The sequence below is a fragment of the Culex pipiens genome, chromosome 3 (genome assembly GCF_016801865.2).
Source record: "Culex pipiens pallens isolate TS chromosome 3, TS_CPP_V2, whole genome shotgun sequence".
In the NCBI taxonomy this organism is placed as follows: domain Eukaryota; kingdom Metazoa; phylum Arthropoda; class Insecta; order Diptera; family Culicidae; genus Culex; species Culex pipiens.
Genome location: NC_068939.1, coordinates 108,676,032 through 108,693,561, shown reverse-complemented (window position 1 = coordinate 108,693,561; position 17,530 = coordinate 108,676,032). Strand labels below are relative to the sequence as shown.

General features: G+C 40.7%; 1 protein-coding gene across 1 annotated transcript in view; it reads left to right on the top strand.

The window, feature by feature from the left end:
• The window catches only part of LOC120421495 (uncharacterized), a 117,711-nt gene that overhangs the window by 72,203 nt on the left and 27,978 nt on the right, over positions 1-17,530 (top strand). The window contains exon 7 of the mRNA XM_039584713.2: positions 4,696-4,829. Coding sequence (XP_039440647.1) covers positions 4,696-4,829 — 134 coding nt within the window. The remainder of the gene's footprint in view (positions 1-4,695; positions 4,830-17,530) is intronic.

The window sequence follows — 17,530 nt, the reverse complement described above, 5'->3', positions numbered from 1 at the left end:
CTAATTGCTCCTAGCCAGGAGCATTCAATTACTGTCCTGGAACTGCATAGTCTCTTTTCACTGGAATTATCTCATTAGCTTGAATGCAATTTCCCCCCATTCTGAACAACTCTGTTGTCCCCCGCTGCTCAATGATCCGTACCGAGTCACCGCTGTAAACCAAGGTGTTACGCTGGATATTAATAGAGAACGTCAGGCTGTTGTTCAGACTTGTTGTTTTCGATTGACTCTCTACTACGAACAACACAACACAACATGAAATTCCGTGACTAGGCCAGGCGAGCGCAGATTCTAGCTGCGTTGTTTATTGTCTGGGGCACGTCACTCTCGCGTCTCCGGTTTGGTCCGGTTGACGCCATTCGTGGGACGTGCTGCGAAATTTTCCCCTTCTACTCTCTGGGCTCATACGTCAGCTGATCCGCAGAATGAAACGCGTGTTGGGTTCTGGGTAATGGTTTTCACGTATGGAATTTCGCACCGCACGTTTTTCACAAGTTTTTGTATTCGTTTCCATCTGGCAGAGAAAGGTTTACATTGGAAGCATCGTGCAATAAACTTTAGTGAGTATTTGGAGAAAAGTGTGTCGTAGAAGAACTCAAAGGAGGGAAACTTGGAAAAAAAAGTGAACAAATCATGTAATCAACTCGCTTAAAGAAAGAAAGAAGAAACATTTAGTGCTGAGAGGCAAGCAAGCAACAAAGCAAAAACCACGGCCTCAAACCAAGAGCCAAAGTTACCACCATGCACGGTATTCAGCATCTGTTCCGACAGCATGCCCTGGAGAAGCAAGCCAGCACGGAGAGTTGGCACTCGGCCTACGGCGGCGAAGGGGCATCGTCCTCGCAGACAAGCCAGTTTGCCGGCAGACCACCGAACGAGCGGTCCCGCAGCGTAGACGATGCCGGGCCGCCGGGTGCATCCCATGAAGGTAGTTTGAAATTTTTTTATTCATTCAACTTTGGTAAATCCTCTCACGCCAAACTCCATTCCGTCCTCCGCAGACGTCCGACATGTCCCCAGTGCACTGTCAACGTCATTCCGCTCGCCGACTTCTCAGGAGTACCACAGCCTAGGAATCTCGATACCTCGAGGCAAAAAGTCCCCCGACGGGCGGCCGGCCTCGGCCTGCATGGAGTTTGGCGGGGCCGGCGTGAAGAAGCTCTCCAAGCGGAACGTTACGGTGAGTTTTGATTGTTGAGTTCACTTGATGACTTGCAGACTTGAAGACTCGAAAACTAGAAGACTGGTTATTTGTAGACTTGGATACTAGAAGACTAGAAGACTTGAAAACTTGAAGACTTGAAGACTTGAAGACTTGATGACTTGAAGACTTGAGACTTGAAGACTTGAAGACTTGAAGACTTGGAGACTTGAAGACTTGAAGACTTGAAGACTTGAAGACTTGAAGCTTGAATACTTGAAGACTTGAAGACTTGAAGACATGAAGACTTGAAAACTCGAAGACTTGAAGACTTGAAGACTTGAAGACTTGAAGACTTGAATACTTGAAGACTTGAAGACTTGAAGACTTGAAGACATGAAGACTTGAAGACTTGAAGACTTGAAGACTCGAAGACTTGAAGACTTGAAGACTTGAAGACTTGAAGACTTGAAGACTTGAAGACTTGAAGACTTGAAGACTTGAAGACTTGAAGACTTGAAGACTTGAAGACTTGAAGACTTGAAGACTTGAAGACTTGAAGACTTGAAGACTTGAAGACTTGAAGACTTGAAGACTTGAAGACTTGAAGACTTGAAGACTTGAAGACTTGAAGACTTGAAGAGTTGAAGACTTGGCGACTTGGTGACTTGGCGACTTGAAGATTAAAAGACTAAAGGACTATAAGACTAAAAGACTAGAAAACTAGGAGACTAGAAGAAAAGAAGACTAGAAAAAAAAAATCGAAGACTTGAACACCTGAAGGTTTTGCAGGTCAATCTAACACAACGTTTCTCCCCTCACTCAGGGTCGTCGCGGATCGCTCGAGGGCGCAGGTTCCCCACCGCAGGCCAACCACGCGGGCTATTTCCCGCACGACCTGGACGATATCTACGAGTACAAAACCGACCACCAGTATTTTACGCACACGGGTGCATACGACGATCAGGATGAGCGCTTCACGCTCGCCTCCGATCACCACCGGAATATGCTCTTCCAGCGGAACCAGAACTTCCACTCGCTCGACGAGTACGCCCCAGCTTCCAACTCAGGTTTCAACGTGCACCACCTGGAGCCCAACAACAGTCGCTACCTCGGACAGCGGAACCGGTTCGACAACAGCAGCTTCGTACGGAAACTCGCGTCTAGCATTTCGCAGTCTAGCATCGATAGTACGATGTCGCACTCATCCTCGACCAAGAGCACGGACAAACACCACAAGCACAATCACCACAAGGGCCATCACCATCACTCGATCGCCGAAATGATCAAATACCTCGGCAAGAAGGCCCACATCTGGCCCGGACGAACGCGCCACGAGTCCATCAACGAGTCCACCGACCATTCCCCCGACGATCTGTCCAAGCTGAACCAAAACGACCAGGAAGACTTCCGGAAGCGGGCCCGTTCGCTGGACGTGGAAAAGACCAAGCGAATCCTGGACGATTGCGAATCTACTTACAATATTTACAATAAGATACTCAGAGAAGGTAATTCGCGGAGGGCAAATAGAAGGTACATCCCACTTAACCCTCGATCAACAACATTCCACAACCAAACACATCTTGCAAACTAGTCGCAATTGCCAGCCAACGTGCTGCCCCGTCTCTTTGAACTCATTTCATAAATCTCTACAACCTATCGCGACTTTTCCTGTATATTTACCGGGCGCGCAAACAGCCGAGAAGAGCTCGGGCGAGCGCACACATTATTCAAATGCAAATTGAGCTTATCCGCGCAGCAAAATACCCCGCCATAACACACTAAACAGTGCAGTGCGTAGCCTCGTTTTTTGCCTGTACCTCCAAAGTGCAGCACACTTGATTTGTTCAGCTCATTAAAGATCGGCCGCGTGCACGTGACCATGAAAACTTGGTTGACCTGGTCGGGTCAATCGATTTACATTACGGGACTACGGTCAAACCTAGTTGTCGGGTGCGACACGTCAGCGTTAGTCACTTGGAGTTGACTAAGCGAAAGGATTAGTAAAGCACTGTCGCGCCGCGGTTGCGAGCCATCTGGTGCGACGTTGTCGGACAATTAGCTGACCGTATTTTGGGGAGGATTTGTAAAATTGACATGTTTTTAATCAAATTTATTTAAAACCTATAATAATTAGCCGGTTAGCGTTTCTTGAGACGAGAAATGTTTGATCACGCCTTCCGTCGAAGTGTCAAGTTAGGTCATTCCAGGAGTAAGAGTCGTATCGCTGGAGTTGGTACAGACAAAACAGTCCAAGCCTGGTTCGGTGGAGTCGCTGGCTGGCTGTAATCGCAATCCAGAGGTTACTAGGTAATTCGAAACCTAGGATTAATAAAAGATTGGGATACTCTCTTTTCATCCAAGCCTTCGGACCGATTAGGAATCTAGCCACAGACCGCCATAACCTGGTATTCGTGCAAGGGTCCTGATTGCTCCAAAAAGACTCATTCACTCGCGATCACAAATCGAACGCGACGAAAAACTGATCTGACCGTTTGTCACTTCCACGCCAATCGCTACTGAACACTCTCTCTTTGCTCTCCCTCTCACTCCAATCGGGAAGTACAGCGAATGGCTCAGAGAGGCTGATTGCGTTTTGTCGCTCAAAGCTGACTCAAAATAGTCTGCGATCGGCTTTGTTTTGATCATTTGTTAAACTGCTTAAAATCAATTATATCAATTATATTGTCATATACAACTTGACTGCAAAATCGGAAAACTTTTGATTTTGGTTCCTGATATATTAAAAATCAAAAGAGCAGTAAAAATCGCAATTCATATAATTTCAACACCTACCATTAAAAAATACCACAAACAAACACCTTTATTACTCATTACGGCAGCTAAACGCCAGAACTTGTTAATGCCTGAACCTGTTGGCGTAGGTGCCAAGACGACAACAGAAAAAAATGGGTGTGACACCATCGCCACCGGTTCCAGAACGCGCGCAACCCGACTGCTCGGAGCCACCGACGACGCCTTCATTGGTTTTTGTTTTGCTTGCATTCTTGTCACGAAGTTACTCTTACGTGAGCAGTTCCTTTCGACAACGGCCGGTGCCGGTCGGTGGTGTAAACAATCCGGCAAATTAATAGCAACAACAAACCGTAACCCGCTACCTCCGGTCTCTGGCCACGGTGCAGCAATATCTAGTTAGTTGGAATAGGTACACGGAAAGAATTGGTTTTGCCGGGACCGTGAATGATGTGTTTAAACGTCGTGAATTACAGAGTTTGATAAGGTTATAACATGTGGGAAGAACGCTTGTTCATGAATTCGTAACGCTTTATTTATTCGTGGAGAACTTTTTCCGTGTCGCATTAAACAAGAATAACAAGTTTATTTTTATGATGTCTGACGGAGTGTAATACTTTTCCTAACACCCACGTTCGCGAAAATAAAAAGCTTGATGTTTATTATTACTTCACAATTCGGCAAATAAAAAAATACTGTTAAATTTAAAACCAACGATGAGGGAGAAATGCGAAAAAGTCAATATTGTTCTTTTAACTTTGGTTGATCAATTCTAACCTCTTTTCAAACTCTCTTCACAGCGGCCCATATGCGAAGGGCCTCGGCAGAACTTGCGGAACGTCGTCGAGCGTCGTTGGGTGCCAGCCGAGGGCTGCGGCCAGACGGAACCCTAGATCCGTACCACGCAGCCATCCTGTTCCGAGATTCGCGAGGGGTAAGTTGCAACAACAAATTTAATATATTCAAGTTTATTTTGTGGCCCAGTGTACACGTACCTGTTGTGGCTGCTGCATACCCACCGGGCGTATTGCTCACGCTTCAAAAGTTACTTCAATTTGCAACAATTATTATCGATTGAGTTGGTTAGGTGTGGTCTTCTGGCGAAATCAACCACATTTTCACCGATGTATCGAGCGTGGGCCTGGGTTTCATCCGCGTGTGTGTAAATAGTTTGTACAGATTGATTCCTGTGGTTTTGTGTTAGTTAGTGCTTGTTTATCAGCAAACTGCATAAATAATCGTCGCTGTTGTTTACTCCAACTCAACGGGTAGCCGCTTGCGATAGGACAGTGATGCAGTCGAGCTAGCGGTTGAATCTGTGCAAGCACGTCGTTGACTTGTAGCTTGCTGGCCTTGCGTGGGGCTCTTTTATATCCGAAACAGTTGAGATCATCGACATTATTTTTAGGTAATGTTACAACCATTTCATGCAATCAAATTTTCAAAATCCTACCAAAATCTCGTCCACTTACCAACAGTACCAACTCTCAAAATTCACAGCCTGAATTTGATTTACACTAGCAATTTAATTTGAGGCGACCACCGGTAGACACCTGCAAATTTGGTCAACTGGTTAGCGTGATGCTTCTGGTTGATTGCCCAAAAGCCGGGCAAAAGATCCACTTATATTCAAATGTGGCCTTCGAGCGATCAAAGCAAACTCGAAACCCGCCCTGCTCATTTCCCTGAAGATACTAGCGAGTGCGCGAATATTTCTGAAGCACGATTATCGTAGATTGCTGATTCAACAGTCCATTTTTCTGCGACTCGGTTTTGGGTAACAATGCAAAAAGGAACGAGATAGAACTGGATTGCGCGTGCAAATTAGCATACGGAATAAATTGGGCGAAAATATTCCACCGCGTGCTTCTTTAACTATTTGCTCTGTCAATTTGTCACAAGCTAGAACTTTTGGAATGTTATACTGTTAACTGGAAGTTTAACAGTAAAAATCCGGATTAAAATCTTGTACTCCGGACTCAAGTCCAGGTTTTTTTTTGTTTTTTTTTTGGTTTCAAAAAACAATTCAAAAAACCTTCCATATACCTTCCAGCATTTTTTGTGAGGCTTTTTGCAAAATCTCAGAGTATTTCAAAAACAAAATCATCGAATTTGACCTTTAAACATAAAACTCCAAAATCTCATTGAAGTGGATTGTTTTTTAGGGTATTTTTTTTAAAAAGCCCGTCACTTCCTACAAGTTTGACTTTGACCACTTTTTGAAACGATGCAACGGCTGTACAGAATACAAAAATATTGAAGTAACTTGCGCCCTTCTCTGTCGTTCACGAGTGCAACTGACTTCATATACACAAAATGGTTAATGTAAGTTTAGGATAACATATCTACAAAGTTTCTTTGATATCGGAGAGGGTTAAGTAAAAGGTACCTAAAGAAATCCTGTTTTAGGATGGAATTGTTTGTAAACTTTTTTAGAATTTATTTTTGACATTTTTGAAAAATCATAAACTGTCAAGGGAGCGTTCTTTTATTACGTAACGCACTTGATGTGGAGGGGGGAGGGTTGATGTTTGTGTTACGCTGCATACATTTTTTTTTTAATTTGTATGGGAATTTTGTTATGAGGATCAATTTATTCAAATAAATAGTAAATCTTCCAAACTATTGCTTCGAGAGTTTTTAATTCCTATTTTTTATAATATTGTGAGTGATATTTCAAATATGTGCAGCTCTCTAAAAATAGTTCGCCTTTTAAGATAATTTGGTTTTTTTTTATTTTTAAAAACAAACTTTTCCCTACCTAGGCAACCAAGGGCACATTTTGGTCGCTGTTATTTGCAAAAGTAATCCCAAAATTCGGTAAATACTTTCATGCCATTTATGCAGTTACAGTTAGTGAAAGTTCTTGAAGCTTCTGAAAAATAACAAGATTAATAAATGTTATTAAATAAACTTGATTCAAGTTCACTAAAAAAATCAATTGACTCGTTAATCAAAGTATTTGGTTATCCCAACATAGATAAATTTCAACGATTTTACAAATTTTCTTGGTGGGGATGTCAATAATTAAAAAAAAAATCTAATTTAACTTTTATGGGTTTCAAGTCATTTTAGCGCAACATTAATGATCTTGTCAAAATTGTTCAAATTTTGCCCATAGTTTCAGAGGAATTTGTTAAAATACGTAATACCAAAAAATACCAAAATGTGGTATCCGATCATGGACAAATTTTGCAACTTTGCAATATCAAAACAATACCTTAAATTGGTATGATACAAAAAATTTCTCTTGCATAACCTTTAAGACAAATTTCAAAGGTTTCAGTAAAAACCAAATTTTGGTATTGATGCCAGAGATAGGTATTATTACACATTTCCTCTTGTTATTAACCCATGCTCGGGCCTCGCTTTCCTTAAAAATGTCACCAAAAATCAAAAAATCAAAAAGTTACAATTTCGAAAAAATCGACCTTTCGGCCTTTTGACGTTTAATTCATTCGACTTTTTGTCCATTCGACCTTATGTCTTGCGAACTTTTTGTCAAACATTTGCCAAATGCAAATTAGTACTACAGTTATACTGCTCGTTAACTAGTAAATCTTTCCCTGTTCCTGAGGGAAACACCCGTGAAGAGTATCGGGGCCGGTATTTAAAAAGCGGATTCAGTGACAGTTTATTAATCAACTTAATGTTAACATGTTAAGGTTGATGTTAACATTCCATAGGTTGTCTTCTTAAGGTGTCTTGATAAGGTCCAGTTTGTTTACACTACCTTCCCTTTACTAAGCAATCGAATCCAGAAGGGAAAAGATCACCAGTTGTGTTGGTCCGAGCCGGGATTTGAACCCCGATCTACCGCTTACGAGGCGGAAGCATTACCACTGGGCTACGTGGCTCGGTCAACTCACTAACTGGACTGATCGAAAATTACCAAGGGATCGTCAATGCATTTAAAAAAAAAATAAAGTACAAAAAATTAAAGAAAATAAAAAATGTGTTAAAACCATAACCATCATTTTTTTTTTTGTCATTATGAAATCTCATAAAAACTTGATAATATTTATTTTTATTTATTGACATTGATTTTTGCGTTCATTAACCTATCGATCATTCGACTATATTATTGTTTTTGACGTTTATCTGCTTTTTGACTGAGCTACAACCTAGTAAAAGCAGTCCAGTTCAACAACGCCCAATTACCGAACAAGCTCCGTAATAAGTTTATATCCCTAAAAGTTTCGAAATACAAATACTTTTATCGTTTTCGAAATTTTAATCAACATTTATCTTACATATCTTGCTGAGATTCCTATCATGATAGAACAAGAGAGTACATGGGTATCGATATGCCAATAAAAATAAGCATAGGAAATTTTCAGAAAAAATCAACTAGACATATAAAAATTCTACAGTTCGATACTTTTGCTTTTTAACTATCAACCAGCTTCCATACGCAGTTTAAGAGAGCAAATAAAAATCGATTTATGAAATGACCGACCTTGATGGCCAGGACGCATAGTACTCGCAATCCAAAAGTTGTTTGTTCTAATAAGTATCAACATCGAGTTTTTTTTTTCAGTTAAATGAGATTCAAAACTTAAAAATTAGCTAATCGAACAACTTGACGACCTTACGTTAAATTTAAACTAACATCAAGCTCTATCCCTTCCCCACCAACGGAAGTCGGTTGATCTATTCGAAAAAGAGACCTTCGGAAATACTCAACAGGTATTCTATACGTGGATTCTACCCCGTCAACCCCCGTCGTCACCGCCTCAAGATTTAACCTATATTGCTACTACTGTTGTTCTAAGGTCCCTCGTAGGCATTATTAAATACCTGTTTACTACCCCGCACACGATCAACATGATCATAATTATACCGAGATAATCGATCCCGCGAATGAGGTGCGTTCAGTTGGGCGATCTAATCTTATATAGTTTAATAGACAAGTTCGCGATCAAACAAACGATCGTTTCACACAGACTTTGTTTACTTTTGCTCTCCAACTGTTTTAAAATGTGCTAAAATGTCGAATTTCTTCTGCACTGAAGGTTGAAAGTAGCCGCAGTACTGATGGCAGAGCTGATATCGTTCCAAGACTGCTCGAAATGCTCTTCTCCGCTGGAATTGTCCAGTCCGGACTTGCGCCTTGTGTCTGTATGTGTGGGACAAGTCGTTCATTCCGACCACGGCTCAAGTGTAAACAAACCGGAGGAAAACAAACGCAACCAATGTTGATCATCGCGGCTCGGTCGTATCGCCGGCTTCTCAGCAGCACAGACCTGATACGTTTTCTATATATCAAACCCACTACCACAACGTCGTCGGTTGAATTTAACTTGTATGTCGTACGTACAGAAAGGTGGTATGTGAGTATGTGCCCAGCGAGATGTGTGCGAAATTTGCTCCTTTTTCGATGCACAGCTCGCGCCGCGCAGTTCTGGTTCAACCTCCTGTGAGTTCGCGGCTCGTTCCGAAGCACAGACCTAAAAGCCTCCTTAGAATTCCAGTCTGACGACGTTCTTCGTGCGTGCGTGCAACTTGAGCTTCTAGAACGTAACGGAAATGAATCGATGCATTTGACGCGCGCGGGTCCAGTAATTGTAATTGGAAAGCTAGTCCTTAAGTGGACTCCCGTCTGTTCGAGACTCTTGCCGTGTAGTTCTATTCCAGTAGCAACAGCTATCGATACTTAGTGAGTTACGGTTTTAGACTTCTGATCGAGCACGTCGCGTGTACGAGGACCATTTGTTGTGCAAATAATGACCACGGCGAAGCAGACCAAGTGTCTTCTTTAATCCATCACACGTCGAAGCCCTCTATATCTCTTATCAACTGTACACAGTGAGAGGTGCTGTTGAACCCCCTTGCGTTGCGTGGGCTTGAAAGTGTCGAAAGTGTCGCGAGTGTGTTTCTATCCTATCTTTATCAAGAGAGTGAACAACAAGGCAAACAAGTGCATGGTGGTTGGTCATAAAACAACAACAAAACAAAGTGCGATAAAAAAGGAAATTATTCAAACTAAAACACACGTTATATTTGCCTGTACATGGAATGTTTATGTGTGTAGAGGGGAGAAATTGCATCGTTACACGTTACTGTGTTTGTGTGCGGAGTGGTTGTTTGTCAATTTCTTGGCTGAGAATCTTCCGGGCATCAACGGCGCTGATGCCTTAATTGGATGCACTTTTTTTTTGTTCTGCCCGGGAGGCAATTGGAATCGAACCGCGGTGACGATGGCAGGGGTCGGTCTTATAACTAGAGTGAAATTAATTTTACTTCTTTATATGTACGAGTTGGAAAAGTGTGGGGAATTCTAGCGTGACGCTTCTAGTATATGGTGATGATTTCATCAGGAAGTACATGGCTGGAAGAAGTAGTTTTGCAACAAATTTACACCTTATTGGGAAGGTTAAATAATCATGCAAGAACAAAGTCTTCCAAATAACGGATTGACTGATAAAAGTTGAATTTTGAGATTACAATTTTGACGTAGAGTTTTCACGATTTTTGTTGGATATCTCAGGATCGAAGTCGAGTTTTGGGAATCTATGAATGTCAAAAGAAGAGGCATTGAAAGCTACACAGCTAAAAAAGTAGTAATCCAGCTGCGTGTAAAAGGCCTGGGTGTAAAATAAATATTGCATTATTTTATGCAATTTTATGTGATTTTACACCCTGAAATATGTAGCCCATCAGTATGGGAAACCTACTTGACCGAAATGTCAAGCACATATATGCGTTTATCCTTACAGTTTTTCATCGGTCTGATGGCCGAGTGGGCTAAGGCGCCAGTCCTTACTATTGGAGCTGGGTTTGAATTCCGTCGGTTGCAACTTTTTTTTTTTGTTTTTGCAAAAAATGTACATGCAGTGTGTAATTTCAAGTGTCTTTTTTGACGAAAGTGATGCGCATGCTTTTGCATGTGATTCTACCATCAGATTTTTTGCTGTGTACACCCAAAGGAAATTTACATATCAAAGTCTTCAACAGTGGATTTGCTGCATAAAATGTTACATTTTATTTTGCGCCTTGCAGCAATTCCTAGAGTTTTGTGTCAATCGAGCTAGGCCTAGATTTTTTCATCACACTGCTTTGCAGGACTGAGAACTGTCAACATTGTGCACTTTGCACCGCAGTAGAGTGCTGCGGAATAATTTTCATCACAGTTGGCAAACTGATTTTCCACCACACCATCTAAACAAAACAAGTGTAATGCATCGACTTCTGACTACAATCTTGTCACCAAGCTGTGGTAGCCGAGGCAGTTATGTCATTGAGATGGTCTGTTAAAGGTTTTTGCAGCAAACTCATAGCTCATTTTTGCCCACTTGGTAACATGTCAGCGATCTGCAGTTCTCACCAACACATATAATGCTGGCGCGTCCCTGAGCAACACTCCAGAGAGAAGAATATGTTTGTGATCTGTCCATCACAATTCTTAAAGCGTCCATGGCGCGGTGGTAGCGTGTCGGATCAACAATCAAGAAGTTGATGGTTCAATCCTCGTTCAGCCATCGGTACTGTCGATAATTGTCGGTAACGGGCAAAATATCATACCCCTATATCGCTAAAAATGCATGAGGACAGATTTCATGCAGATTCTGATATACTTTCATACCGTCATGCATCACAATCATGCGACCACCGTTTGGGTGTACACAGCCACATTGCATTCGTAACTTAATTTAGCCCAAAATTTACATACGACTAGACAGCACGATCACAACGATATGGGAGAACCCTTATTTTTGAAAATATTTTTCTAAAAGGGGGCTGAAAAAATCACCCAACATTTTATGGTTTGAGAATATACCGTAACCTGCGCACCAGTAAAATTTGTTCTTACGAGTATACTTGTGATTAAACTGAACATTTTGAGCTGCATTTGTATTCTTTATTATAGTGTTTTCAGCCGGAGGCTGGTTCAACTAAAAAGCTTCATTTGTTGGGGAAACAACGTGGACACTTTAGGAGCTGACGTATTACTTAAACAAAAATATGAAAAAATACGATTTTTGATATTTGACTTTTGTTTACCACAAAGTCAATTCAAGATTTTATTTTGTAAGAAAATTCTATAAATATAGGAAACCCAAAGCACATAGGACCTTTAAAATAAACTTTTGAGTTTAAATAAGAAATAAAAAATATATAAAAGTTAAAATTACAAGCCAAAATGCATTATACACCCATAAACCGTACAGTTGAATGCCAATCATTGGGTCTAAAAAAAAAGATCTGAAAATTCACTTAAATTCTAATGATTTTTTATTCGAACGTGCTAAAAATAATTTGAAACGCAGTGGAATGCAGTATAAATTGAATTCAGTTGATTTCACTTAAATTTCCAGTGAAATTTTGAAGTTTTTTGAAAAAAAAATTGCCCCATGATTTTTATAGTCATTTTTGAAGCTTGGGAGGGAGACATAAACTTTAAAAATTATTTGCAACAACCTAAGGCGGTACACTAGTGTAAAATGCATTTTAAAACACTTTTTTCATTTAAATGTTGACACTTTGGCTTGTTATTTCAATTTTTATTTTATTTCCCCCGTGAAAGGAGGGCCCTTCTCGACCCCGACCAGAGTCGAGGTTTAAAAACTTTTAAAAAATTTGGCATCGGCCTAATGATTTGATGCTAAATCAACTCTTTTTATTGAATAATAATTTTGTGAAATGTTGATAAAATGCACCGTTTAAAAGTTATATTTTTTACAAGATGTTTTCAAATGAATATAAATCACTTTTGAAAAATATATATTTTCGTTCTTAAAATTCTGTTGTAGTGCGCAAAATGTACCCTATTGAAGATATATGGCAGTTTAGAAGTTATTGATCCGATTTTCAATGTCAAAAAATAAAATTCCTGCGAAAAAAATCTCATCCCTTTCGAAAAAAAACATTTTTGAAATTTTAGAGGTAACAACTAATGTTTGCAATTGGCTTAAATTGTTTAGATAGAATAAAACAGTTAAATGTTTGAAATGGCGACATTCTTTCATTTTATTATCTCCCGTTAAGAATTTGTCAGGCATTAAAGATTTCTAATGTTAGAACATCAAAGAAACATTTAAAATTGCTAACCAATAATAACACAAACTAACAAAAATGAAAAATTAGACTGCGCATTATTAATTCATGGGAAACCATAAACAAGACGGCCCGCAGGATCACGAGCAATCTGATTTAAACAAAAAACATTGCGATTGCCGAATGCTTTTTCTTCTAAGTTTGAACGAATAACTAGTTACGCCGATTGTTTAATGGAATAAATTGTTGATCGGTGTGATTTTATTTTACTTCAGACCAATGTTTAGTTTGCAACTAATGGCTATCATTTTTTTAATTGTCGAAAAACGTTATCTTCCTTAATTGTTGCAATGCTCTCTAATAAACGATAAACAAATCCAATCAAACACACTGTTCCAATTCCATTTCATGTATTCGAACAAAGCCATCTTGAAGTCAATTGTATAAATATTGAGCAGATGATACGCTGTATTCCCCTGTTTGGATTCCTCTAATTTTGCATTCCATGATTGTGGTTATTATGTAAAAACATTTTCCCCAGGGAGGGGATTTGAATCAAAAACAAAACAACACCTTCCCATTATCAGCGTTGATGCTATGTGAACAATTTCGTCTCTTATGCCCAGTTTGTTACCAACCCGAAATTGGCTGCTCCATATTTATCGCCGGCAAACACAATCTTGCAAACAGAGAGAGAAAGAATACGGTACAAACAAATCCAGTGCGCGTGACACCCAAAGTTTGAAATCAGGAATGCTTGAAATAAATTCAAACTGCGCCTAGCCGCGTAATTACCTTTATCAGCCGTTGGTGACCACCACCTCCTACGAGCTGGTTCTGGCTGCACCCATGACTTGGCTTTCGGTATTGAAAGACGTGTTCCCAGCGATCGACTGATCGCGCAAGGTTGCCCTGCACACAAATCTCACGTTTTTCGAACGTTTCCGTACGTAGCAGAATACGCAAGATCCCCCGCGGAACCTTTTTTCGAAGGCGCGACCTTGATCTCTCTGCCACCGACTTTGAATGGAAGCAGCGTGATTGGTGGAGGTTTTCGCGTTTAAGAAACGCAACAGGTAACACACAGGCCTATGCCTCCATGGTGATCTTGGAAGTGTGGTAAATGGTACACAAACCTTCTCGTATCTGGTCGCGGTTTGACATGCTACAATTTTGCGGAAAGAAGTGGCACGGTAAGTGGTTCGTGGTCAATTTAGTGTGGCTGTTGTGACTTGACTATTTGGGTGGAATTTGTCAATCACGCGGTCACGCGGATAATGTCTGCGTATAGAAGACAGGCAGAATGGTAACACGCAAGTCACTTTGGTGAACGTCTAGTATGTGTTGAAAAAATCTCAATATTTGACACCAATCTTGAAAGATTGAACTCCGAAGCTTATTGGTGTCCAGGATATTTATGGAATTACCAGTTGCCATCCCAAAAGGTTCTGATTCAATACTGTATTTTTGTTTGAATTTTCCGTACTCAAACTCAACCCAGTTAAACGAATCATCTCTGTGGTAAACTTTACGTAGTAGGCCTGGTCATTGAAAAGCAGGATCCCAGTCAGTTCAATTCGAATTTTGAACAGGAATTCGATTCGAATCGTACACGAATTTAGTTTCAAACGTAACAACCGGTTCGATATGAGACTAAAATATCTATAGAATTATCCGCAATCCAAGTCTTCATACTAAAACTGCTCAGTATTTCACCATTGATTAGTATGATCAAACAATCGCCCAGAAGGCAATATATCTTTACCCGAGCAGTCCGAGTAAAATTATCTCATATTCTGCAACTGTCATCTGTGATTAAAGCAGCTTGCCAAGAACAAAGTGAAAAAAACCCTCCTCGAAAAGAGCAAAGACGGCGACGACGCGGAATGCATAAGAATGATTTTGGCGTAAACACGCGGAATGATCTTCACTCACACATACACACACACTCGAAATTTACTCTGCCAACAAAACAACCCACCACTGTTTTATTTATATACTTTTGTTTTCATCGCTTCTCACCCGGCGTGAATGAAACCAAAACAACCGACAATTTCTCGTAGGTTTTCAAGCCGACCAGAATCGATAATTGCTGTAAGCGGACGCCGTGTATGTGGAGGGTGTTGTATACAAACTCTTTGCCAGGATCTTGCCGACTCGACCCGACTGTTTTAGAGCGAGAGGTGATGTTTGTAGTTGTGGCGGTTTATTTGAGAAATTGTTGTTTTGTTTTTCATTTTGCTACAACCTCGCGGCGTATAATATCGCTTCCGAATTGCGAACTTATCTTTCGGGACGATATACAGCGTCGATTAAGGTTTCATGAACACTATAAACTTATTGTTTCCGCCGACAAAATGATTTGAGTCGAAAAAGTTTTCAAATATTTTTCTTCAAAAATCAAATAAAATTGTTCGCTCTAAGGCATGACTTGCAGGCAGCTAGAAGTTCGAAGGCCCAAAACGGTGAGGAAATTCAAATATCTTTTGGCACCTAAGCTGCCATCCAACCCGGAATTCCAACTGATAACCTTTAGATCGTGAGTCCAACTGCCTACCAGTGAATGTACCGAAGTAGGTTTTATTTAGGAAGACGACTCCTACACAGGTCGGGACCAATATTTACTTCTTTTCCGATGGAAGGCATTATCAGACAAATCTCGTATCTTAGATACCACCGGGACCGACTGGGAGAGAACCCAGGCCAACTGGGGTGAGAGGCATCCTCGTTTTCCACTACACCACCGGCCCTGTTAAATCTAGATTAAATTTTCAAAACAACCTATCCCTCATGGGTTTCCTATGCAGATAGAGCCTTTTGAAAATTTAATCGAGAAATATCCTTTTGCAATTCCGTCGTGAAACTACTCACTTTTCCTGTCATCTCAAACGACGAAAGAGCCTTATTTTCTCTACCAAAAATAAAAGAAAGGAAAACTTATACCTTTCAATACCAGTGCGTAAAAGTTCTACTTTTCAGCACTGAAATGGGTGCTAAAAAGTTGAACTTTTCAGCACTAGTATCGAAAAGTAACATTTTTCAATATTTTTTTGTTTTGAGTGGTGATTTTACTTAACACATGGATGTTTGACATAAAATTGCATTTGAAAAGCTTTTTTCGGAACTGCAAAAAAATTGTAAGCAACTTGTTGCAAAACTTGTTTTTTTCAGCACTCGTCGTATTTATCCAACTCGGTAAACCTCGCTGAAAAAATCATTTTTTTGCATCTACTATTACAATAAGGTAAAACAAAAACTCTATCTCAATTTAAATTTTGCCTTCATCCTTGACCAGATGTGAAAAGTTCACTAAAGATACGACATCTTACAGTGTACCAGATCTTCTAAGTTTATGTCTTATGGAATAGGTCTACAGAGCGAATTCTTAAATTCGAATTTCGCTACTTTGAATGTCTGCTAATTCAATCGCTAATTCGAAGAAATTCGAATTAAAAACCACTCAAACGCCAAAACCAGATGTCAAACTGATGTTGACATTTTAACCCCATTGTTTGACAACTAGCGAATCCACTTTGTAACAAATAGGTACCTGTGCAATTTTATTTCATGTTTTTAAATGACATTTTCAGTATTTCTTTTTCCATTGTGCTTCATTAGACTACAAAAAAGCTCCACGTTAGTTGCATATACGACTCAGATAAACAAAAAAGCTTTTTCTAAGCATCTTACTTATCGAATGTCACCCACGTGCCCAAAAACATACAAAATGCACTGTTTGAGAATACATAAAGATCCCAAAAAATCGTCTTTCCTCCTCGTGTCTCATATGTAACCCATCGAAAAAGCTGTATTTTAGCATCTCTGTATTTATTCTGGTTTCTCTCATACTCTAATTTTGTAAACAAACATTTGGCCAAGTAAATAACCAGCCGCCACACACAAAAAAAAAATCTCATTCGCGTCTACTTGCGAAGAAGACGACGCTCAAACCAAAAAAAGTGAACATTTTTGGAACCCGGCCGGCGTCGCGTCCGCCAAGAAAAAAATGAACAAAAATCTCTACGCCGAGAAAAATTGGCGAATAACCACGACCATACGCCGACTAGTCCGAGGAGGAAGCTCTTCTGAAAATAATTTAATTTTTGCTCTCGGCAGGGAGAGTTGTGCGTCGTATTTTTTGTTTTACTCCCAAAAGAAGACCTGTGAAGATCCGTACGAGGGTGTAAACAACGGTTCGAAGTGATAAAACAAGCAGACACCCACAGCATCCACCAGTTACAGCGTGATTTATCGCTACCATGTGAAGTGTGTGATATATTGGAAAAAGCAACATTTGAAAAATAAAATCCAGTACAATGTTCCGTCGTTTCTCCCTGTTTGATGCGTCTCCGCCGGCCGCGAGCGTATCAATCTCCCGGCCAAAGATTGTCCCACCCCTGGTGCACTCCAAATCGCTCAACACCGACGCTCTGACCCCGTCCATCCTGGGCGGCCACCCGGACCGCAAGGAGCTGGAAACGGTGCCGGAGTTCCGCGTCCCGCCCCGCACCAGTCCCATCACGATCCGTAACAACCGGAACGTCAACGGAGGTCGAACGCCAACCACGCCATCGCCCAAAGAACGCCCGAAGGCCAAACGGCACTCGACCGGTTCCGCGCCAAATCCTAGTCTCCTCC